This window comes from Diorhabda carinulata, chromosome 7 (assembly GCF_026250575.1).
Source record: "Diorhabda carinulata isolate Delta chromosome 7, icDioCari1.1, whole genome shotgun sequence".
In the NCBI taxonomy this organism is placed as follows: Eukaryota; Metazoa; Arthropoda; class Insecta; order Coleoptera; family Chrysomelidae; genus Diorhabda; species Diorhabda carinulata.
Genome location: NC_079466.1, coordinates 16,077,032 through 16,103,230, shown reverse-complemented (window position 1 = coordinate 16,103,230; position 26,199 = coordinate 16,077,032). Strand labels below are relative to the sequence as shown.

Below are 26,199 nucleotides of genomic sequence, written 5' to 3'. Positions count from 1 at the left end.
TATTTAATCAGCATCAAATGATTAAAAACATTAAATTAAATATGAAGTTATTACTTAACGGTACAGAAAATGTAGGCTTTTCGAGAAAAAATTTCATTTCTTATTTGAATTATGTAAAAAAATTTCCTATTGTATAAATTATTTCATAGTGGCAGTCAACGTGCTAGAAAATAACTTATTATCTTCTGTGATAAATCTAACCTTCTTGTTGGTACATAATTTTGTGAATGGCATTTATTTACTTCAATTTTAATTCGGGAAAGTTGGTAACAACACAGATTCAACTTTAGAGTAGCTATGATGCCAATATTTTGACCTGCATGCACTTTCCTACACTTTGTCTTGCTCCATGTCAAGTGGCGTTTAGTGTATTTCATTTGAGAGCTTATTCTATTAATAATAATAAAGAAGATGAAATATACAGTGTTATAGAGGCCATAGAAAATACATTTTTCCAAAAGCAATATCATAAGAAAGTGATAATTAAATCGTTAATTTTTACCTATTATTTTAAACTGATTTTCTACCAAAAAAGATCTAAAATCGATTCATAATGAACAAGAATAATTTTTTTTGATTTGGTTCTCATTCTAGTAGTATACATTTTTAGTTCAATATGAGGCAAGTCAAGGAAAACTTACTTGATCCTCGGCTATACGGTCCATGAAGAACCTTGGCCTCCTTTAAGACACAGCTTCATGTCGCCCGATCTCTGACCTTTTTTTTAATTTTTAGATCTCACCACTTTTGGCTTTATTGCCTTTTGTCTTCAGCTCCAGATGCACTGTGATTGTTATTGTGTATTATATAAATAATTAACATTTTTTTCTAATTTTGGGGAGTAGTCCAAGTTTCGACTGCAAAGTGACAATATGTTAGTTTAATCTTTCTTGATACTAGACAAGATTTGAAAAGTTCAATCATTGAAAAATAACATCGATTGTCAGCAGCCAGCGTAATTTAAATCATTTCTTTCAGTAATGATTAAAATATTTAAATTCCGTCACCTTTTCAAAACCAAATTCAATATTTACTGTATCTAAGGCTATACTGTTTCCTTTATCTATCAAAATATTTTCCGTTTTATCCTTATTAATTAAAAGTCCTTCTGTCCGTGCGATTTCTTTGAAATCCCTGCAGCTTTTACTTAGACACTTTTCTGTTGTTTGCATAAAATTGAACTTTTCATTATTCTCAGAATTTCAAATAAAAATGAAATTGATGAACAATTTGAATTTTTAGAAGATGCAATAATGCAACGAACGGAATGTAAAAGTAAAGCGCTAGAATAAAACTTTAATCATATTTCAAATCACAGTTTAAATCGCGCTGGATGAAAGCGTTCAGGATAGAAAAAAGGTTTCTCAAAAATAATGTTGAGTGGCTTGATACATCAATTTCTTTTACAATAAGAGAAGATGGAGAGATTCCTAATAGGAATCCATTTGAATCTAATTCCGAGCGAACGAAACTACTACAAACAAAACAGTTGATAGACTACATCAATAAATATATTAAATTATGTCACTAAAATGAGTTTAAGAGCTACTGGATACCAATAAAAGAAAATAATTGAATGCCTTCCTAAACAAGCAAGGGATTTATTAAAACCGGGACTTCTGGAACACTGTGGTTTTGACAACATTAATGACGCCAACGATGATAGTGAAAGCGATGACAAGAATAGCTCTTTTGGTTCTGAAGATGATCAAATCTAATAGCTGTATCTTTTTTGTATGGATATGTAATCACGTAAATAAATAAATAACTGAAAGAAAACATTTATATCTTACGATAATGTCTTTTTGAATTAAAATAAAACTCAAAATGTTAACTGTGTGTTTTATTTGTAGTAATAACACTTAATAATAATCAAAATTGGCATATATTTACAGAGTTCCTAATTTATTGCCAGGTATAGGACCATTTTGCCCCAGTGTGCGACGGCCTAAAAGCCCAAGGAACGTTCAAGCAATGGACGACGCCCACGAAAGCCTGTTTTCCAAACGAAGGTAATTGACAGTATATCACCTTTTCTTTTCTCACTTTTGGTTGGGAAGCTTTGCCTCTATTTACACTTCAACTTCTGTGACTGCCAGTTATTTCAACAGGTCTTATTATTTTCCATGTACAACTTTACTCTATTTATACAATCATATGCTTGCTTGAAATCTGTGAAAAGGTGATATAATTTGATGTTTTATTCAAAAAGCTATTCCAAAACATTCCTGATACTAAAAATCTGATCAGTATTAGACATCCTAATTCTAAACCCATAATGGTAGTCGCCTATTATTCTTTCAGCAAAGGGTTTTAATCTATCTGCGAAAGCTTCATGCCAATGCAGGACAATGTCCATCCATATACTGCAGGTCCGTACTGCAGTATTTACACAATTTCGGATTTGCTACTATGGATAGGCCAGCGAGAAGCCCGGACTCAAATCCTATCGAGCATTTATGAGATGAACTTAAGACAAATGTTCGGGCGATAAATCCTGCAGCAGTCACGGAATTCGACCTCAAAATGACTCTTACTGAAGAATGGGTTAACATCAAACAAGATGGAGTAAAGAAACTCATTCGATCCACGAAAAAGCGATTGGAAGCTGTTGTTAGAGCCAGAGGAGGAAACATTGATGAGATAAGTTTTTATTTTGATAATTTAACTTTATATTTTCTTAATTTTTTTTTCTTCATTGTTTCCTTTGATATTTTTTCTTTACCAAAATATAACAACATAGATTATTTATTATAATGTTAAGACTATAGCTTTGAGATGCTGAAATCAGAAAAAGAATGGAAGCTATAGATTTTTTGAAAGAAACTTTTTGCTCACACATAAAAATTGTATTTCTTACGCTTATAAAAGTTTATCTACCCAACCTACCACTATCAGTTAGCTATCAAACGTCAACCGATATACACCTCCTTTAACAACAAACAAGAATTATACCTGAGTTATAATCCTATGAGTTAGTCTTCTGTTTACTAATAGACTGGTAACTTCCATTGTAGACGAGGATCCGGAAGAAAAAGGTGCACATCCGAGAGAGATTGTAATCAGATCATAGAGGTCTCACTAAAGTCCAACAAGAGCTCAGAGAAACACGAGCAGTGGCTTGACAGATAGAACGAGACTTAAGGCAGCTAACATTGAGCCAAAAAGTCCAGCTACTGGCCCCAAATTTACCCCAACCCACCGAGTAGTTCGTCTACGATTTGCCAGAGAACGCTTTAATTGGACTAACGAACACTGAGGCTTCGTTCTGATATCAGACGAAAACAGAGTGTGCCTGCATTGAAGCGATACAAGAGGAGAATCTACAGCAGACCTGGAGAAACGTGGCTTTTGGAGGTGGTTCCTGGATTATTTGGGCGGGAATTGAAGCAAAAATTGAGTTGGTTTTAGGGGATCACGTCGTACCCTACGTCAGATTTATCGACGAAAGCTTCATGCTAATGCAGGGCAATGCCCGTCCATATACTGGATAAGGCAGTATCTACACGATTTCGAAATTGCTGCTACGGATAAGCCAGCGCGAAGCCCGGGCTCAAATCCTATCGAGCATTTATGAAATTAACTCAAGAGAAAAGTTCGCGCGATAAATCATGCAGCAGTCACGGAATTCGACCTCAAAATGATTCTTACTGAAGAATGGGTTAACATCGAACAAGATGGAGTAAAGAAACTCATTCGATCCACGAAAAAGCGATTGGAAGCTGTTATTAGGGCCAGAGGAGGAAACATTGATGAGATAAGTTTTTATTTTGATAATTTAACTTTATATTTTCTTTATTTTTTTTTCTTCATTGTTTCCTTTGATATTTTTTCTTTACCAAAATATAACAACATAGATTATTTATTATAATGTTAAGACTATGGCTTTGAGATGCTGAAATCAGAAAAAGAATGGAAGCTATAGATTTTTTGCAAGAGACTTTTGCTCACACATAAAAATTGTATTTCTAACAAATATTATTTGAACAATACTAATACTACTTATCAAAACATCCAACTACTTTTATTCCAAAACGATATCTAAAAGATTATGAATTAACATTCACATACTGATACAACACATTTACGATAGTGCGGAAAATAAAATATTTCACAAGATTCTGTCATATTACATAAATATGAAATATTAAGTTACGGCACGTGTTGTATACTGTACCATTACAACTACTCACACGAAATAATTAATATTTCGATTAATGAATTGGCATAAAAAGTTTGTTAATTACGCACTATATAACAAAATATAAATTATTTCGTTTGGATAATCGGAAAAATTCTAAACAATGACATTTACACATAGCAGTGCTTCGATATAAAACTATATTATGTGGCCCCACTTTATATGTATTCTTAGTGCCAAATGTCACAAATCACAATGTGCGAGAGTTACTTTTTATAGACATAATATTGGACTAGGCACAAAAATTAAAGCATTTATTTTACAAAATATTTGATATTACAATAAATATTAATAGTATTATATCAGAAATTTTATATTGTTAATACAGTTTACTTGAGGCGTGGCATTGCAAAACTCACTATAACCATATTTTTCCAATATCAAAGGTAACGGTGGATTCTGAACCACACGAGAAAAATGGGTGTCACTCCAAAACTCCTGATAAGAATACAACATAGGGTTCGGTTCACCAATAACGGATGCATTGAGCTCAAAGGGAAAATAAAGAGAGATGATCAAGAAACAAATAATAGATTATCGAACATGCTGTTCTCAAAGCAAGGTACAAAGCTTTTTATAACGAGCTAAAAGACGAACAAAGCGACCTACTTATTATATCATTCGACTGTCAAAAAAAGTTGGTTTTATCAAAGATTCAAGACCAAAGTGCGTATTACTGGAGACAATTGTATATTTACAATTTCACCATTGTGACGGGATTTTTCAAACACACCGGACAACATATTTTGCTATATTTGGATGGAACTTAAACGAAGAAAAAGTTCAAACGAAATTGCATCAGCAGTTTTACACCTCCTGAGATAGTTGGACTTGACCTCCTATTCAAGGATAATACTCTGTGCTGATGTGGAGGACAGAACCGAAATTCGATAATGATAGCTATTTCAACATATTTTTTTTGCAATGCGTCACCAATCAACATTAAGTCGATTGAATTGGTGTTTCCTATTACAGAACACTCTTTTTTACCACCCGATAGAGTCTTTGCATTAATAGTAAAGGGTAAATAATAATCGAGATTATTTATATTTAATTATTTACCTATTTACTATTTACCTTCTGAATACCATTCAATTTTTTCTGAATATTGCACAGTATCGAAACTGGGAGAAGAAGTTGAGTGTACGACTGGAGAAGTTTCAATGCTGCTTACTTCAAGACGCCTGCTAGATGGCATTTCCAATTTAACGAAGCAAAACGCTTTTTATTCAAGAAATCTTCTCGATAGTTGGAGAGCTTCTCTTCAACTCAGATGTAGGCCAATTCAAGTTTGTTTCTAAGAAGGGTATCAACATATCAAAAGTTAAACTACATGAAGTAAATCATGTGAAACAAGACAAGATTAATGACATTCGACGAATTATTATCCAAGCACTTTGGAAATGAGTGGCGCCATTTAGAAGAATACAATTTTTATAAAACTGTTATTGATCATGCAATAGTTTCTGACAATTTAGCACTTGAAGGTGAGTGTAAATGTGAAGGTCATGAGGAGGATCATGCAGTAAGAGTTTAAAACATTTATCAATAATGAATTTTATCAACTTTAATGCTGGTTGTATTTTTTGAGTGCTTTTTTACTATAAAAATTATCTAATTTTTTACATTAATACATTTTTAATTGTGTTCGTGCAAATATTCCTTTATCCATCTAATGACGGTGAAAAATTATTCCTTATCCACAGTTTCTCTGCAAAACTCACTTTAATCAAACTTTGAAATGATATAATTTAAACAATTCCGCAACCCTGTTTAAATTTTCTTATCAGAATCGCTATTTAGATGTGATTAATGAGTTTGGAAAAAAATTTTCCAATAATGGATACAGTGAGTTTTGCAATGCCAAGCCTCACTTATAATAAGATCATTAAAAGGAGCGTGTATAAGAGTACTTGGTTCTATTTTATAAAAGTTGACAGATGAATTTTTATTTAAATTCACTGAAAGATTACATGTCTCTTAATTAATGAAACTATGACTTCAAAATATGTACAGACTAATATGCAATACCAACATATGAATAAATAATATGATCTATACTTGTTGAAGGTTACCATAGGGATAGATAACAATTTTTGTACATTGTATTTATTGGAGAACATTCTGCACTGCTTCAGCAATGTCCTAGACCCTTGGTATATCAGAAATTTATAGTTACTGAAAACATTACACATTTCTTACATTGACTGTGTACTGCACAATTTTAGATACACCTCGAAGGAGTAAAGATATATTCGTTACTATACCCTGTTTTTAAACTAAGAGTATTTGAATTTAAGTCGACAATTTTGTAGATTTCTGATTGGTCAAATCGCAGCACTTTTGACATATACGACGGTCGTTTTTTATTCAACCTCCGATAGACTATGAATAAAAGACAAGTTCATATAAAACAATAATTTTATTAGATTGGTACACTTACGGTTACTTTTCGACATAACCACCGAAGAGATTGATACATTTGTCATATATGTGGAAATGCTCTCAATACTCAAAGAAAGTGTAGCCTAACCGTTTAGTAACAATAGAGTACAAAACAGATGTTGACACTTCTGGAAATTCCATAGATAAAGCAGTAATGGTGAATCTGCGGTTTTCTTTAACCATTCTATCAACTCGGTGAACCAGGTCATCTCAAACGACGGATTTGCTTCCTTGGCCCCCTTCATAATGCACAATATTACGACACCATTCACGCACAACACCATCACTATGAAGTTTTTCTCATACACACGAATCATTTTCCGATGGATTTCTGCAGCACTACGGCCTTCAGTCTGTAGAAAACGCCGACTGACGTCAACAATGGCGAAGTTTGTAGTGCCAGAGCTTAGCAGTCGCCTACAGCGCATGCCCGTCTTCTTCTGTCCGCGTAGCGTCTGCAGGGAGCGATCGGAGGTTGAAAAAAACGGTTCTCGTATTATGATTGACAATTGTATAAATTGTAAACGTTTTGTTATTTCTTGCGTTCTTGTTATTATTTTATAAAAATATGAAAACAATTCTTGTCGGGACTAATTTGAAAAATGACCCAAGTATTAGCAGAGATCATTCGCACCCCAAATAGGGGGGCTTTACAATTTATGGCCAGTTATCGTCTACGGAGAAGCAAAACATTCTGAATTTGTATAAAGAAATCTCAATAAAGACAAAGGTGAATGCTATTGTGTTTAAAATTGTGAAAACGTTGGGTAGGTCATCGAAAATAACACTTTTCTATGAAATTAATTTTTTTTTGGAGTTGTTAGATATAGAAGTACTGGAATAATAGTCTCTTCTCACCATGGAGGTCGTCCAGGAGTTGTAAAAACCTTCGATGATACAACAAAAAATATAATTCGATGCATTGTTCATAGTTTCTTCTTTAAAAAATGGACGTAACTTGTTGGCAAGGCAAAAACCAACTTAGATTTGAGTGGCCACAGTAGTAATTGTATGGAAGAAATAAATTTTAAGTAAGCTATAAATGGGTCATAGTGAATTTTTACACCATAATTTTTAACCATAAAACATTTTCGAACATTAAAGTTAAAGATACAAGAAGAGAATAAAGACAATTATTAAAATTAGTGGAAAAGAATAGAATTTGACATTGTACCCATCACTCAAGACGGTAGTAACAAATTTTATACTAGATATTTGATTTAAATTAATCAATAAAAGTTACATTCACATATTTATTTATCACAAATATACCTTAAATTTAATATATACAATAACTCTAAATGTTACAGAGCCGGTAATCATTTATGAAAAAATTCATTTTATAGATACGATTTTACCAGAGATTATAATATGTACAAATGTCGTTATGAAATTTTCTTACCACATTGAAAGACATTCAAAACACAAATTTAATCTTGTCCCCTTGACTAACAATATAGACAATAAAAATGAATGTATAATATGATAGGTACAGCATAGAATTAACTAAAAAATACCAATAGTGAATTAGAAGTTTCTAAATATCATTTGGCTTTGGCAGTTGGCTTAAGTAAACATTTCTTCTTCTTCATATTTAGTGCCAATTATCGAAAACTGAACTAATTTTGAATAGGAAACGGAAGCCAGTAAAGATAGCAGCTTTTGAAAAATAGGAAGTAAAGGGAACAGGGGGTGGCTCACCAGTAAAAATGAAAAAGATCATACTCATGAAATAGTAAAGTCTGTAAATTACTTTAATACACTTGAAAATGATTTTATTATTAAACTGATAAGGGAAGTTGTATCCAGAAAGTAAAAATACTACTTATGTGAAAAAAATTGGAGACTGAAACTGAATTAAAGTAAAATTTCAAATAAAAATCTAACAAATTTTATCAAGTGAATGGGGAAAAAAATTTGTATCAATTTTAAAATCCCTGCATATGTAGCAATTATAGTTGGATTAGTTTGTTTAATATTGTATATATAATAATAAATAAAATATTGAAAGTTGTGGAACCAGAAACAGGGGTATATCAAAAAAGTTTTAGACTATAAAAATCAACAGTAGATGCCATTCATACTATAAAACAAGTGATCGAAAAATGCTACGAGCACATTAGAATGTAATTGCTAATCATCGACAAGCATTCAACAGTCTGAAATGTAGGACAATTATAAAGTATATGAAAAAACGAAAACAAAACCAAGAAAAGTTGAAGAATTGTTTACAAAATAGTTTATTATTTGGGTATGTATAAAAAAGATATTAGACAAAATAAAAACAGTGGATTCCATTGACACTATAAAACAATTGATCGAAAAATGTTATAAGCACAATATTGGAATTGCAAATTTTATTCATCGACTCCAAATAAGCATTCGACAGTCTGAAAAGGAGGACCATTATAAAGGACATAATCCAAAAGTTAATATGAAAATTAATGAAAATAACTATGCTAAATTTTAGGGAAAGGGTAATGACAAAAGAAAGACCAAATGGCCATCTAAGGAGTTTGAAATAAAACATGAGATAAGGTCAGATGGCATAATAAGGACATGTAATATGGATGGAAGTATCATTAATAAATCAAAATGAATGATAGCATATGCTGATGATTTAACCCTAATAACAAGGGACCAAAAAAGTGTTGAAGAAACACTACCATAAAAAACAAACCTCTGGTTATTTTGTAAGAGCAGTATTTTTATTATTTGATGTTAATAAATGTATTACATATTTTACAGATAAGTAGTTCACTCTCTATTCCAAAACTTTCGAAATTGATTAACTCATGAAAAAGGTTGGCGACCGCTGATCTAAACTGAATCTATAGTAATCAAAAAGTTCTGTATACTTTCACAATTTCCCCGAAGCAGTTTATATTCTACCGTTTACCTAAATGTGAGATTTACTAGAATTTGATAGGATAAGGAAAATTTTAATAGGAGGATTGTTGGATTGGGCCCTAATATAGGAATTGCTCCTCTACAGGAATATACGGGAAATAGTGAATAGAAGCCATAATATAAATAAATGATATATAATCATGAGATTCGCTATTTAAAAAAAAAAAAAAGGAAAATGGAGGTAATAGAATTATGGTTAAAACGCGAAATTCCTAGTGAGAAAAGACCAGATTTAGTACACAAAAAGGTAATTGGTGGAATGCATCTATTTACATTTACTGTTAATACTGAGGACATAACAGTAAGTGAAAATTAGTTTACTGTAAAAATGCAATGCAAAAAAGAAATTCGTTAATTTTAAATAATGATTAAATAAAAAAATGTAAAATTATTAAGGGCAACCTTTGATTAGTATTATTATTATGATTAGAGAATCGAACTTATATCGAATATATATTATATAATCGAATACTTGTATAGATAAAAACAAAAAATTTTACGTACAAAAAATTAATTTACAAATGTTTCTCTGGTAAGAATATCCACCAACATTTCTAACGATCAAGAATAATTTTTTTTTATTTTGGTTTTATAATTAACAATTCCAAATATTTATTAAAAAAGGTTTGCCAATAATATAAGGATAAGATCCTTCACTAGGCTGTTGGTAGAATTAATATGTTGGAGGCAGATGCTAGACATGCCAGATGCCGAAATTCGCCTTTTGACTTAATTTGCAAAAAAAATCAACCTAACCTTAAATTAGTGCTAACGTGCAGTTTGTTTGTCAGTGGTTTTTGCATTATTCATAAAAATTTGTGAGTAAATCATTTATTGTAACAATGGAGGCTGATCAACATTTAGTTGATCAGCATACTTTTGAAAAAAAAAACTCATTACGTTGATTGAGAAAAATAGTGGTAATCATTTTACCACCGTATTGACTACCGAGCAATATTTCAAGTCAAGTGAAGGATAGCATGAGAAAAAAAGAATGCAATGAAAAACTGAGCTGCCAAGATTATAGATGTCTAAATAGGTATGAAATCATAAAGATACTAGCTACAAAAAAAATTAGGTATGGAAAAAAAAATTGTTAAAAAATATTAGATTTGTTTTTGGTAGCTCCACTGGCAGAACTAGTTCAGGAAGTGTATACTAAAGCGTTCTTTGAAGCAGAACCAGCGCTAGTGTCGCTGTTCTTAGTAGCAGTGCAAGAGAGCTAGTTCACCCAGTTCGCTGTACTGTTTGTACTGGGTCTAGAGTCAGTTCAACCAGTGCAGTGCAAGACAGTGCAATAATTGAAATCTGGAAACGGTGGCCCTACACCTTCGTCATCGGACGAAAGTACTCAATCGTCTTCCATTATTGTTAATACTACAAGGCCTGAAGCACATCAAATAATCTCAAATACAACAAATACTCCATTTCTCTCTGAACTATATCATTCTTTGTATCCGATCGAACTAATTCTATACACTATAAACTGGCCTGCACTAGTCTAGTTCAGTACAGTTCAAGTGCAGCTACCAAGAACAAACCTATTGTAATTTTCCCCGAAGTATCATTGAAGAATATTCAACATTATGTTCTATATATAAGCTAAAAAAATCTAAGCAGAAAGGTTTGGTAGTAAAACCAATAATTTCGACAGGATTTAACAAAAGGGGATTTAATTGATATGAATCTGATGTTCCTATAAATTTATAATGAATTAACAAGACCACTCAACTGAATTTGTGTTCCTAAGAGCTCTGGAAACTAAACTAGCCGAAGAAGTTGTCTATAACCTAATGGATATTTTTTGTATCACCTGAGCTACCTGTCTAATGCATAGTGACAATGACAGATAGTTTGTGAATCAAATATTCAATAGTCTTGCAAATATGTTTGAAAGTGATAATAATAATAATACCTCTGATAACCACAATAATAAAATGTTCTATTTTAGAGAGAATGAAGCTCACTTGAAAGCAATAAATCAGCATCGCTCTGAAAGTGTTAATAGCTTAAAAAAGCAGGCAGAGGAAATGTTATATCAAAGTTGCTACAAATTTCCCAAAATTGAAACTGGACAGAACATTTTGTTAAAGATTCCTGATGTCGATAGAGGACGTTTGGCTCCTCGTAATGTTTTGGCTGTTATATTATCAGAGAAAGAGGGTTTGTACCAACTTTAGAGATACTATATGCAAGAAATGAATTTCGGGTTGTTAATTAATTGCATTCAAACATGGTTTTAATATCATTTTTATTTTACAGCCTTCATCAGATGTATATAGGCATTTTGGGATGTGTTCGAATAATGGTATCCAGATGCCGAATAGTATGTCTTTTTTGGCATCTGGTATATCTAGTATGGACACATGGCTATATGTCCAATTATTTCAGCCGCGGGCCGAATTCACCATCTGCCTCCAACAAATATATTTAGCTTTGAGTAGATTTGATTGAAATACAGATATTTTAATTAACATAAAAGTGACTGTATAGTTTTAAGAAACTGGAAATAGTGATAAATTCGAAAAAAAGCTACTAGTTATGTCTACGCCGTTATCTACAACAAGATCAAAATACGCTTATTATTGTAATATAAAATTAAATGTGTATTGTATTATTTCATTCTTTTGCTTGACTTCAACCGTTTTAATAAATCGAATTAAATTGTTTAAAATATCTAATGAGAAATATAAAACTTAAAAACTTACTAAAAAACTAGTTAACAAATACTTTTTTTAATGCGAATGGCATAGAATAAAAATGGCATAAAATAAAAATTCTAATTACATCCTTGTTCGTTAGATTTATCCATTCAATAAATATTTAAAGTAGTATAAGACCAGCTTGTGAGTCTAATGTATAAAGGTAAATGCGACCTTTATAATAACGGCCGCAGAAGAAACGCTGTTACTTCTTCTTTCAGTACTGCTTCTTTCAGTCACAATTAGGTAAGGGACGAGCTGAAATGTGATTAGAATTTTTTAAACATACATTTTTTGTAAAAGTCCTTGATGCTTGTTTCAAAGTGAAATTAGAATGAGAATTTCAAATAATGTGTTGAGGAATTCAAAAACAATTATTTAAAGTTGGAAATCCCTATTATAAGAGTGGACGTGGTTTAGATTTTTATAGTAAATTCAAAGGCGAATCCTGAATACGATAAACAATTATTGCGGACAATTCGTGAATATAATTCTTACCGTTCGTTGAGCTGAAGGGGCAAATAAGTGGATTGAACAATAAATATGATACATATCATATTTTTAATTGTACTTTTTCAGATATCGGATGAAAGTGCTAGTCCCTCTTGTACCCATTTCTTTTAATATCTAATGTTTTTTGCTATCTTTCTCAATTGCTCTAAACAATTTTCGTCTTTTGATCCAGTTCTTCTACAGGGTTTTTCTATTTCGTTCATGGTCACCTTATTCATTTTTTAATGGTGGTTATAACCTTATTGGTCTTGTTAATCTGATTATTCATTCTCAAGATATAACTACCTATTTCTAGTAAGTTTTTCTAGTTTTTAATCTTTTTTTGTTCTTATTATAGGTTATTCTTCCTTTTTTTGTTCTTTTCTGCTGCATATGCTATTGTTGGTACTATTATCGCGTGATATATTTCCAGAAATATATTTGTGACACAGTATTGTTTTGGTTTTTATTTTCTCATCTGTCAATATACTTTTAAAATATTTATATGCTAAGTTTGTTCACTGGTTAAAATGTACAGGCATATAAAAATAATAATGAATAATAATAATGAAAATTATTTTTTATTTATTGCTAGGTATAAAGAAATATTAGGCTGAAATATACTCTTATTCATTTGATTTCGATAATGTTATACTTCCTATCAAAGTTATTCTTATAAAACTTTATTATAATGTGTATTACAAAATCCTATTAGTCCATACTCACATGCTGTTTAAAAGCGACTTTACCCGCTGTACCCCTTCTTTTAATATAAATTCAAGAAACTTTGGTTTTACGCAAGGCAGATTTATTAAAATTGCAAATGGCTCCTAGTAATTCGGATCGGTCTTTATTCCCTGTAGGAACAGAAGATCCATTGATAAGTGATGGCATGTCATCACCTATCGGCGGCACAGGTGGCGGTGGAGGAGGCGGAGGTGGCGATGGAACATTATATCCTAAAATGAAAAATTAAAACATCTATTAGAAATATGCATTACACAATTTAAAAAAATAATAGTTGATATATTTATAGTAACCATCATGGTATAACGCTATATGGTAAGCAGTTTTATATGGGTCATATAGCTTTATAGGATGAAGGTTACTTTACTTTAAAATTGTTTTGTGAATTGTAGAATTTTACAAAACATAGAAATCTAAATGAGGAAAGTTGTTGTTTCTATTAAAAGAAGCAGAAAATTTTAATCTTACATATTGACAGTAAAAAATCTTTCAATCAGACCAGTCGTATCCAACTAGAATGTAATAAAAAACTTTTAATGTTGATATGCATTGATCTCAGGTTCGACTCTGTTTAAATCAAACGCACATGTTGAATTCTAAACTCTTATTTTTCTTTAATATTTACCCAAAAATACCACAATCAAACATAGCTGTTGAAATTGTTTATTCTACAAATATAGTTTTAACCTGAAATCGTTGTCAATCATCTTTTATGAAATATTCACATTTAAATTCCTCTAAATATTTCAAGCGATAGCAACAATAATGTGATGGTAGCATTATTACTTTATTATTTCAACGTTCAGTAAACTGTATTGTATACCATCACAAGACAATTAGGAATAACCAAAGAGAAGCAAACCAACCTGAGACCAAGAATACTCGTTATAAAACTTGTATTCATTTGAAACTGGTTTCAAATTTTGCTAGTCGACATATCATATGGTATCTTTGACATTAGAGACCAATACAATGATACATCGATCGATGGTATTGTTTCTTCAAAAAATGATAGGTGGCAATAAATTTCAACAACTTTAGTTGTAACATATAGAAAAACAAACTTAAAGGATATTTTTTTAGCTCCATCTTCTTTGTGTAGAGATGAATGTTGATGATGAGGTGTTGTTAAAATTACAAATCATTAATTCTCAAATCAAATCTTGTCCACCATATAATTTAGGTAAAATTAAGAGAAAAATAACATTACCAGTCGTCGAGGGAGGGGTGGATGTACCAACTGAAGTGGCTCCACTGCTATTTACACTTTCAGATCTCTCACCATTAATACTGTTAGCCTTTTCCAGTCTTCTGTTGTGTTTATGTTGTTCCTTAGCTAATCTTTCCTAAAAAATTGTTGCTATTAGAAAAAGTGCTTTTATTGGCAGTACCAAAAAATGTAAATAACAAATAAATGAATGAAAGAACATAAAAAATAACATAACTAATGAAAAATTGCTTACAAATAATGTTTCATTCTGGAGTTTCATAAAAAAAACAAAAAATAAAAAAAATGGCAAATGTTTCCCACTATTTAAAATGTAGATGTATCATCAAGTGTAATGATTGTACAATTACAGAATAATTCTATACCGTTTTCTTTTTTAATATATAATGCCACATACTTAGAGAAAAATAGTAAAAAATCGTATTTTACAAAAAAGTTTATATCTCCGTTATTTTTCAACGTAAAAATGTTTGTCTAATTCGAGTACAATAAGAAACAGACAGTTTAAATATAAACTATACTTCTCCCTCGAAATTACTATTTTACAAGGGTTGTATTCTCAACTAAAGGAACAGTAGCAAGGTGATTCCCCCTTTCTCATCGCTAGAGAAAAGGAAGCGCTAACAGCAATAAAAGATGGTACCAAGTCGAAAGCAAGAAGCCAACCAAGGAATTCCATTGTAAGTAGAAATATTTTTCCAATCGGTATCCGCGCATATTTGGAAGAAAAAGGCAGTTCTCGAAGAACCAGCAGCCCGTCCACAACTTAATCTACAGCGAAGACAAAACCAGGAGTAGATTTTGAATAAAAGAAATTGTGTTTAACCGTTGTTTCACTTTTATATTTGACTCAGTACCTCAGAAGCTTCGCAAGTAACACTTCCAGCAAATAACCAGGTTACCAATCAAGTAAGGGCGAGTAAAAACTGTTCAACTGGCTTCAGCATATTCGTCATCAACATACTGACCCCTGGAGTATTTTATTTTCTTCACTGACGCTGCCCGGAGCACACAACGATAAAAAGAGAGTTACAACTTGTGACATTTCTTCCTTTTTCTTGCTTTATCCTTATGCCTTTTCAGGTGTAGGATTTTTGTCTCTTCAAGTCAATTTAAATTGCTGATTATACCAGAAGCACATATACAGGGTAATTGATTAGTGTGATAAAGTCAATTTTGTCTCATGAACTTAGAAACCCTCTGTTTGTTGTTTTGATTATCAACAAAATCCTTTAGAACATAAAAGGGTATACCAGAAATAATTGATTAAACATATATTTACCATTTTGTGTCTAGCTTGTTTCTTTTTCTCTTCTTCACAACTCATCATCTCTTGGACTTTGACCAACTTTTTTTGACTCCTGACAACTTTTTGTTCATCCCTCAACCTTTCCTCAATTTTGTGAACAGCATGCTTTAATTGTTCCTTCGTTGAAGTGGCAAGTTTTAAATGAGCTTTGTCAGTGGGCAAAAATGATAAATGAACTACCGAGAAGAATGGATCAAACAAGAGATCGCTTATGGTCGGTAAACCATGTTTGCATCCTTCCGATGACAGTATTCGAGAAAGTAGATCTCCTAAAAAACAAAGCAATGCAAAATATTAATCTTCGTTAAATAAAAACATAAAGGTTTTTTGAGAGAATTTGAGGGATTTAATTAGATCTCATAGATGAAAATTAATACTTACTGAGTTCAGTTACAGGATAATTTGGCATATTATCAACTATGCTTTCATGCAACGGAGCCCCAAACATCATTTCGTAAAGTACGTGTCCAAAACAGTAGACATCTATGGCTTCTAAATTATTTATTTTCTTATGTTGCATAAAATATGGTCGGTAAAATGAAGGCACACCCAATACTCCATTTTCTATATCCAGAAGTTTTACTCGATCGTTATCGATAATGATATTTCCAGTGTGTAAATGACCTTAAATATAAAATTTTATTAAAAAAAACATTATTTGAAGATCACCATGTAGCCCATCGGCTATCATCCACATTTTTTTAAAACTAAACAAAAGATTGTTGATTTTTGTTTATTATGAAACTGAATGGAGAAAAAAAAACAAATATTGCAAAAAATTGAAACCAAAACATAATAGTCTTAGTTAAGATTGTAGAAAAAATTTTAAGTGTTATAAGCATGAACCCATAAGGCTCAAAATTGACGTGTTTCGGTCGTCGAACTGGGCGAACGCGTCACTTATTTTGTCGGACAAGTTTACCAATTTATTAATTAGTATAATATGATTACACATTTCCAAATATACAGAAAAATAATAATACTCACCATAAGGTAATCCTTTATCATGTAAAAACTTCAACGCCTCTAATATTTGCCGACCATACAAAGATATTTGCTCTGCCGTGAGTGTTTTATGTCCCTTGGGATTTCCGTATTTTTTTAAAAATGATTGTCTCGGTTTAGCTCCAGAAAGGAGATCTCTCAATGTCCCATTTTTATGTGCCAATCGAGCCACCAATGCCCCAGTTTCGGTAGATAAACACAGCTCAATGGGATATATATATGGATGCTAAAAATTAATTAATATCAAATATTTCTTATGGGGCATAGAAATAGTGGAATTGAACATTTAATTTCCGAAAATAATTTTCAAAGATTCTCAATTTATAAAAAGAATATCAATTTACGTATTAATTTTGTTAAAAGTTAAAAAATACTCTATAATTGCCAAGATATAATTTACAGTTCAGTTTACAGGTAAAGACACATAAAGAAAGGAACTCCACAAAGCCTAGTAAGAAAAGTGATAGAAGCAAAAAGATAGAAGAAAAGAAGGAAAGGAATACCCATGAAAAATACTTGGTTAGGTTAGGTTAGATTAGGTTGGGTTAGGTTAGGTTTTCGACTGGATTGATCTAACAGGGTCTGATCTGCTAGATTGGAAGAACATTGAAAAATCTTTGGTCTTTGTAAAAGATCATAATATAACATATTTCAAGCAATGCATTTCTAAGGAACAGTGTGCGGAACTACAGAAGGTGGTTGAATGTGTATTTAGTATACCTGGTCATAACACTAATGTCGAGAGAGTCTTTTCCCTCATAAATTCACAGTGGACAGAATAAAAAAATCGATTACTACTGACAACAGTACTTAACTATAGATACTGAAGGAAATTAATGAGGTTGATAAGTATAGTAAATATTAATAAGTTATAATAAAGTGTTTGCTTTATATTATAATAACTATTTTTCAACTCGTATCATTTTACTCAAATATTTTTATTAAAATATGTTATTATTTCAATTACATGAATTTTATTTCACCTGTTTGTACTAGATATTTATTTAACTATTGCAACTTTATTAATGCGACCAGTTTTTCAACTGAATTGTCTTTGTTTGTATAACTAACTAACTTCTAAATTCGTTTTTTTTTAAATTTGAGGTTGGCAACCTTAAGTTATGAAGAATCTTTGGTGTTATCTAAGGCCCCTTTCACACCAAACGAATCCGAATCAATCTGGATCACTCCGAATCAAGTTGAATCTGATTCGTCATCTCTACTCTTTCACACCAGCTGAATCCACCTGAATCTATGAAAATCCTTTCATCTTCTTTTTGTTTTCCTTCTATTAGTTGTTTTTGAGCTATCAGCATGGACGCAGTTGTTTTAAATGCAATAGTGTTTCGTAGGAGGCAACGGCGGAAACAGAAAACAAGAAAAGTGTGGATACATCACATAAATAGGAAAAGGCCGGATTTTGGTATGTTTCATCATATACGTACTGACCTACAAAATGATGAGAAGAAATTCTATGACGTCATAAATCGCACTATTTTCTTTAACTTTTAAAATTAATATCTCCACGTCCATCTCGTATGGTTGTTGATTCAAGACTGACCGGACGAGGAATCTGACAGGTTGAATCAAGTGCGACCTCCAATCAAACCTGATTGAACCAGATTCGTCCGGTCTGAAGGCGGGAAAAAAGTCCCTTCAAATTTAAACGGAGCGCTCGAAGCCGAATCTTGGTCAATCAGATTCAACTTGATTCGGATTCGTTTGGTGTGAAAGGGGTGAAAAATCATGTAACAAAACCATCAAACACTTGAAAGTGCAATTCTTTTTGCACTCTTTGCCGGGTCCTATTAAATTCTTTGAGTAGTAAGTCATCTTTATCTTTACATGTTACGTTAGACCCACTTTTCTTGAAGCAATCTGCAATGTCCTTTCAGTGACTAGATTTCAAGCCTACCGATCATCCACATGGCTTGTAAAACACAATTGTAGTTGGCCTTTGGGGTTCAATATTATTGAGACATTGTCTGACAATTTCTTTTCTATAATGCATTTTACAACTTTGTCCAGTGGCTGTAGTTTTAAAGTGGTGTTTGAAGGCAAGTTGGGAATTTCTCGTTGTGCAAAGCATTACTAGTTATCGAAGCCTTAGGTTTGACATGTAATTTGTTGGCAGATTATTGACATTTTTAAAATATCATGGTTCCTGATATTTTACCAATGATGACTGGGTTAAGATGGCAGGTCTCTGTACAATTCGTCCCAGCACTACATAGCAAAGTTTACTGTTTTTTTCACCATTAAATTTATCGGGTTCGAATAATAAAGTTTTGCTAGATATTGTGACTGGTAGTTTGTCTGTCTACTTATCACATACTTTTTCATCAACACTACCACTTTCACCATAATTTTGTTCAAAAAACAATCTCGTTTCGTTTTTTGAAATTTTAAAGCCACTCGTTGTTAGCATGTCCCTGTTCTACTGCAAACTGCTGGGCCTTTTACTGAAGGATAGGGCCCTTTATAGTGAACTTTTTCTTTCGACATTGTTTTAACCACTTCAACAGACATTCCTCTACGTCTTTGTACTGGCATGATTTTAATTTTTTACTGTTTAAAGGCCAACTACTTTCTTTCGAAAACTTATCTTTAAATTATAAAATTGTACCTAATGTACTTGCAGGAATCCCGAATTAATTAGCTACGGCAACTTTTTCAATTTGTTAAAACAAGGAAATCATTTTATTGAGGTATGTTATATTAAGGTTGCACAGTATAATCTATTGAGTTTAGATTAGGTTTCAGTAGTGGCTAACTGATGGTTTGAATCCTGTGGTGCTGAAGGAAATTTATGGTATGCAACTTCCGGATATCTGGCATAAAATCTAGTGATAACTCAATGGGGCAACTACTTACCTGTAGCTGACCAATGCTTTTAAAAACAGCATGCATCTCTCGATCATCCAAATATTTATCGGGACCGTAATCAGTCCATCCTCCAAATATTTCTTCCTTGGGTAAAGATTTACATTTTAATTCATAATAATGTTTCCTTAATCTCCAACCCATATCATTAATTGGACCTACAACTTCCCAGCCAACTTCCCCTCTCAGCGCCAAAGATACATGTTGTAAAGCCAACTCTGTGAAATCAACATTTATTTTTATACAAATCAATGAAAAATAACAAATTGACAGAGGTTAAAATAATGATAAAAATTGTGATAATGGGCATAATTACATTTTGTTTCATCTTTTCATAAATATATGAAAGTTATAAATAAACTAAAAATTATTTTTGATACAAGACCTCCAGAGCAGCAAATATCAATTTTTTTGATACCATATTTGTTTATAATTGTGGTCATTTTAATTATAAAACGTTCAAATGAAAATAATAGGAAACAATCATGTAATTTGAATTATTTTAATGAAAAATCATTTTCATGATAGCAATTTTGATAAAACAATGAATATCCCAATACCAAAATCATCTTTTTATTTTCAACAAATATATGATCAATAATACCAACATCCCTTATCTTACAGTGACCGTCATAATAGGAATATTAATTTACAATGAGTCACTTAGGAAAGAAAATAGGAAAGCCTCAAACTTACCTCTAAATGGTTGGCAATAATTTGCTGGATCAACAAATGATCTAGCTGGAAGAGATGAAACTAGTATTGGATTCATTAGGATGCTGTCTAGATATTTCTGAAAAGAAAATATCGTTTTGCTTTGGTGTTTATAAGTAGTTTAATTTTTTTTAAACATTTATTTCTGACCTCTAAACAGATAACAATAAGGCCTTAAATTATCAAATTATAAATCATAACAGAATACAAATAAATAAAGTAATTCTAGTCTTTTTTATTATTCCACTACTTTTCTCAATAGTTTCTCAAATTCCCTACACATAGTTTTTTTACTTCCCTCTATTTCTTACTTAAAACACTGTTATATGCAGTTATACTTGCAAATATTGGAGACTTTTGAGCTTTTTTGTACTTAAACGATTGTTGAAGTGCTTCTTTTTTCACAGATTATAATTATGGCAATATGATATAATGAGATACTAGATGTGTTATATTTTTTCACAAATATAATTTTGATTGATTTATTTTGCAGTCTCTATAATTTGTCATTTTTAGTGGTACAGTGGCATTTCCATAGCTTGGGATAAGATACCTTAAACGTGGTTCAACACAGTAAGTACCTAGCGTTAGCACTCAACATATGATTGCATCATTTAATTGCACCTAATATTGGAGACACTGTTTGTATTATGTTTTCCACTTGTAATTTCCACGTCAGATTTTCTGTAACTATTAACCTGAAGTATTTGTACTGTTTCACTCTTTCTAATATTACATCATTTATTTTTATTACCGGATTGATGATTTTATTCCAACCTGTTGTATAACCATATATACAGTTTTTCTATATTCATTGTCAATTTATTATGACACAACAATTGATAATAAAGTTGAAAATTACTATTAATATTTATTTCAAACTCATTCTTGTTCATACCCGAGAATAATAAGACAGTATGATCAGCGAATGTAAAATACTTTACCTTAAGTTCAGCATACTGCAGACTGTGAACATGTAATAGATACTGCAATGGACCTAGCACAGAACCCTGAGCAATTCCCACTCCCACACTCACTTCACTACTTGTTACTCCATTTCACTTCAGTTAAGTGTCTCCTTCTTGTTGAGTATGAGCTTTTGCCTTGAAATCCCAATTTTCACACTTTTTCCAAATCCACTACATCAAATGCTTCCTTTAAATCTCTGAACACAGCTACCACATAGTTGTTCTCATTTAATAGGGAAATATCCACTTTCCAGTATATTATTTGTCAATTCCGTTATGGTTTTTCCTTTTATATCAAATAAAGCCATTACATCTTTTTTAGTAATTTTATCAATTCCAGTTCAAAGTTTAATACAGGATTCCCTTGCATATTTTCAGCCAGGTCTCTTTCAACATTGGCAACATGTTAATTTATCTGTTTTGTCATTTCTTTATTCTCAGTGATTTTTTTCCTTCCTTTTCAACAATGTGATGTATTTTATGTTCTTTTTTGACCCTTTTCCACATAAGTAATTGAATATTTTCCATGTCCTCCTACTGTCATCCTGGGTTTGCCTGAATTGGCTTTCTGCATGCTTTTTTTACAGTTTTGTTTGGAGCAATTTAAACTAGGTATTCTATTGGGTAAATAAGATATATGAAATGCAATCCAATCAAAAATGTTGATCAGATATATTTTAATTACTGTTAAGGGAGAAATGCAAATAGACTTTAAAATTTTTTTTATGAATTGCTTATAAAACTATTCTAAAATATAGATTTGAAATTTCATGTCAAAATTTTTACTCATTCAAAAATCATAAGAGATTTAGTGAGTGCCCTACAGTACAGCATCTGAAAAAGAGACTTGCAGAATGGACCGGTCGAGTAGTCATTCATATACTACCAGGTATGTATTTTTGAGAGGGGAAAGGAACAGCATTTTATTTTATTTGTATAGAAATTACTAGTGTTCTTTATTAGACTGCTGTTTAAGAGGCCATACTCAAAATGCTAATGCTAACTATTTGGTGAAGGTTCCAAAACATTTGCATTGCTGATTAAAGACTATTGAAATCACTGCATACTTTGCTGCTTGCTTGTTCAATAAAGACAGTTCAAGTATTTTATTAGTTATGAACGAGTTAGATATCAAAGATGGTAACAGAAGCTTCAATAACCCTCAACAACACTATTGTCTACATGTAGCCCGACAAAATCCATGCAGCTCCATGGACAGTAAAAAAGCCCAAAAGTATAAAAAAAAATGCCAAGTTGAAAATGAAGCTTATGAAGCTGAGGAAGGTTTGCAATATGGTACTGGAATAACAGATTGGTAAATTGTTTCAATTAGTTTAATACTACTTTACATCAATTTTTTCTTTCACTTCTTTTTAATGCATTTTTCTTGGAATAAGTTTTTTCAAAACTCTAGCTCAAAAGCTTAAAAATGCAAATTTTTGATTTATATTTTGATTTGATAATTTTTCTGTGTCATTGATTTCATATAAAACTTGTGTCTTGTCTCATGTGCACCACCTTCTGTGGTGGGATGACAACCTATAATACGTATCAGCTGATTTCTCTCCTACTTTTAAAGTTATATTTTTGTAAAATATGTATATAATGTATAAGATAACCCAATAATTTCAATAATAATATTCATTTTTTATATCATAAAAAAGTTAATGAACATCAGCATGAAAAGATTTTCCTCATTAATATTTAAGCAATGAGAAAAATTTTTAGGAAATTTGATTGATTATTTAAATAATGCAGAGATTCACTAAAGGAAAATTTATACCAAGGCATGGGAACAGCAAACAAACCTAGGTCAGTCTACAGCTGCCCAACATTCTGTATTTACTTGCCTTATTTGAAAAATAAAGTGTGATACTAATTTCAAATTAATTACTGTTGTAATTAGCCAGACAAAAAGTGAAAATGAGGTATATGTTAATATTGTATTTTGAAATTTACCCAGTGGCTTGTGAAATTTTGATAAAAGTAATTTAAGCTCAAACTTCGATACAAAGCAAGCTTAATATAAAATTAAGATAATCTAATGTAGGATGAACTTTGACCTTATTTAGAATAACAACATCAAAATAAATTCATAAATACCTTAAACTTGCATTCAAATTTTGATAATTATACTGTTCTTTATCAATAAGAAAAATAATGTATTTATTATTTAGAATATTTTAAAACATAAGTAAATATTAAATCAAGGTTATACCTGTAAGCCCTGTTGCCTTTCGCCAAGAAAATGTGGGTCCATATTTCCAATGAGTTTTTTTGGAGGTAGTTCCAGGGGTATCCCAGAAGACTGCAATGCATTGTGCAACTTACAAAAATCATTGTATCTTTTACTTATTTTCCACGTTTGATCCGAAAAAGGTCCTCTATATACTTTTATAATAAATTCCTGAAAATGATAAATTATTCAAGTAATTCAAAACTTACTTAATTTTTATTACAGTGTGACCATTGACGTTTTTCCAGTTTTCAATAGTACATGTTAATTGTTCCGTATCATCTAATAACACTTTATTGGTGGTTTGTCGCTCAAAAATAGCCATTGAATCGAATTCATTTGCCTATTTTTGTGTGTAAAATCCATTAAGAAATAATTTATATACAACCTAATTGATCATTCCCAACCCTACCATTTCTGATTTTACTATCAGTATTTTGACAATTAAAAACGTTTTGACGTTGTGTATATTACTTCTTCTTTATGTCATATGGTCTGAAATAATATAAGCATTCAGCAAATTGTAATTATCAAAATATATTTTTTATTGAGAATGTCATAGACTCAAATAATTGGTCAGAATTTAGTATCTGGGACATATGATAACAAACATTATTATGTTTGGTATAGAAAGATATAATAGAACTATTGAATAAAGTATCTCGGTACTATCAGTTCCAGTCATATTTTAAGATTTATATATACATAAATATATATTATTAACTCTAGTAACAATATTATCTATAATCTTTTTTGAGAAATTGTAAATACTGTAGAATAACTAAATAAACATACCTTTAAAGACAAACCTGTATAAAACTAAAAAAGAAGACAATAATATTAAGCAGCAGTGGCGTGTTGGAGAACTAGATTTTGAAAATAAATGTTTTTCATTTTTATAATTATTAGAAGAAAGACGTTAAGTATACATATTCTATTATACTTTTTTATTAATTTTTTTATGTATGCACCTATTAGTTCTTAAATTTAGTAAACATAAAATTGGCCTCTTTGAATATCAGAGGCAAAAAGTTAATTCAAGAGCAAAGGTTGTTTTGGTGATGGAAATAAAAACAGAAGCAATAATACTAATAGTAATAAATTTAGATAGCAACTCTCTAGGTAGTAAAAAAACTGACGAATAATAAAAATATATGCAGAAATAGTTTATTATTACTCCGATCTGTTTTTTGAGTCTATTTAGAATTGTATGTCAAAACTGGTTCAGCAACTACCTACAGTCTTGAGATAGTGGTGGAGTTGCACAGGGTAAAAGGCGAAAAGCCTGTTCCATTATTAAGATCTGCTACCTAGGGAGTGTTCCTGTTTCTCAACCTTAAAATTTGCATTGCAGGATAAATATTTTAGTAATATTAAGTATACCCAAATGTCTACAGAAGTCCTACAATACGGTACTACATGCAATGAAAGATGAAAATTAACGCTCTGATACTGTACAAAGAGCTTTAGCATACATCACAGCTCTAGCAAAGGGAGACACAGTAGATCCTTTTAGATATCACTACATGTACAAACCTACCCATTCCATCAAAAAGCATAAGTACCTAGAAGGAGTAATATCAATACTTCGGGAAGTGGGACATATAAACCCAGACAAACAGTGTCCTTTGGGAGGAGTGTACGTTAAGGAGTTTTTTTGCCCCATCGTGAAATTTTGTTTCAAGTATCTAAAAAAAAATCCCTGAAAATTTGGGCGCTTTATATTAATACTAAGTCCTCGACGAAGGGGCATAAAGATTTCCTCTTAAAAAAACACACATTTTAAAATTTCTATAGCCCAGTGGTATCTCATGGCATCGCTTCGACCACAGATGGGTTTTTTTCAAAATTGAATGCTTTACAAAACAAATTAAACTTCTGTATTTTGATAGTAGAAAAAATATTGTATGAAATTCGTGTGTAAAGGCCTTTTTTCGGCTCATATGATTGTCGATAATATTCACATTCGTCAAAAAAGGCTATTTTACATACTTGCTACATAAAAAACTATCATATTTAACGTATTTCCACTAATTATATTTTTTTCCGTTCCATCTTTAAAAAAAGTATTCAGTCAAAAAAGTAGTCATGCATAAATGAAAAAAGATATTTTTTATAATTTGACGTGACTTTTTTTGAATTCTTTACACGTTAGATATTTACATTTTTTTTGTAACACGAGATAAATACGAAAGAACGAGAAATTTCATGGAAAAATCAAGTTTAGAGGCTTGTACTACCTCGCCGGTTCGAGTTACGGATTGGCCGCACTGGATACTTTTGTAGAGCATTCAATTCTGAAAAAAAACCCGTCCGTGGTTGAAACGATGCTATGAAATGTGTACGTATTTTGGCAGCA

General features: G+C 31.3%; 1 protein-coding gene across 3 annotated transcripts; it reads right to left on the bottom strand.

The window, feature by feature from the left end:
* Positions 1–1,830: 1,830 nt before the first annotated feature.
* LOC130896478 (PX domain-containing protein kinase-like protein) lies at positions 1,831–24,295 on the bottom strand. Of its 3 annotated transcripts, none has more exons than XR_009059576.1 (10): positions 24,064–24,295; positions 23,823–24,011; positions 20,619–20,715; positions 19,914–20,140; positions 17,022–17,265; positions 16,416–16,658; positions 16,008–16,303; positions 14,708–14,843; positions 13,477–13,709; positions 1,831–12,516 (listed from the first exon to the last, which is right to left on the bottom strand). XR_009059576.1 is itself a non-coding variant. In XM_057804629.1 (9 exons), exons 1-9 carry the CDS (start codon positions 24,163–24,165, stop codon positions 13,528–13,530), a joined length of 1,716 nt encoding a protein of 571 aa, XP_057660612.1. In that variant the 5' UTR covers positions 24,166–24,295; the 3' UTR covers positions 13,313–13,527. The 3 variants fall into 3 exon arrangements, 1 of the variants encoding a protein (XP_057660612.1); XR_009059577.1 differs by having other exon boundaries at positions 1,831–12,113; XM_057804629.1 differs by lacking the exon at positions 1,831–12,516 and having other exon boundaries at positions 13,313–13,709.
* Between the last annotated feature and the right edge of the window lie 1,904 nt (positions 24,296–26,199).

What these genes read in the sequence shown, in the direction of transcription:
- LOC130896478 (XM_057804629.1), bottom strand. Translation starts at nt 24,165, where the DNA reads ATGGCTATTTTTGAGCGACAAACCACCAATAAAGTGTTATTAGATGAT. An exon ending in AAAGGCAACAGGGCTTACAG is followed by an intron (nt 20,716 to 23,822) that starts GTATAACCTTGA and finishes TTTTCTTTTCAG; the next exon opens with AAATATCTAGACAGCATCCT. An exon ending in TTATCCTGTAACTGAACTCA is followed by an intron (nt 16,304 to 16,415) that starts GTAAGTATTAAT and finishes TTTGTTTTTTAG; the next exon opens with GAGATCTACTTTCTCGAATA.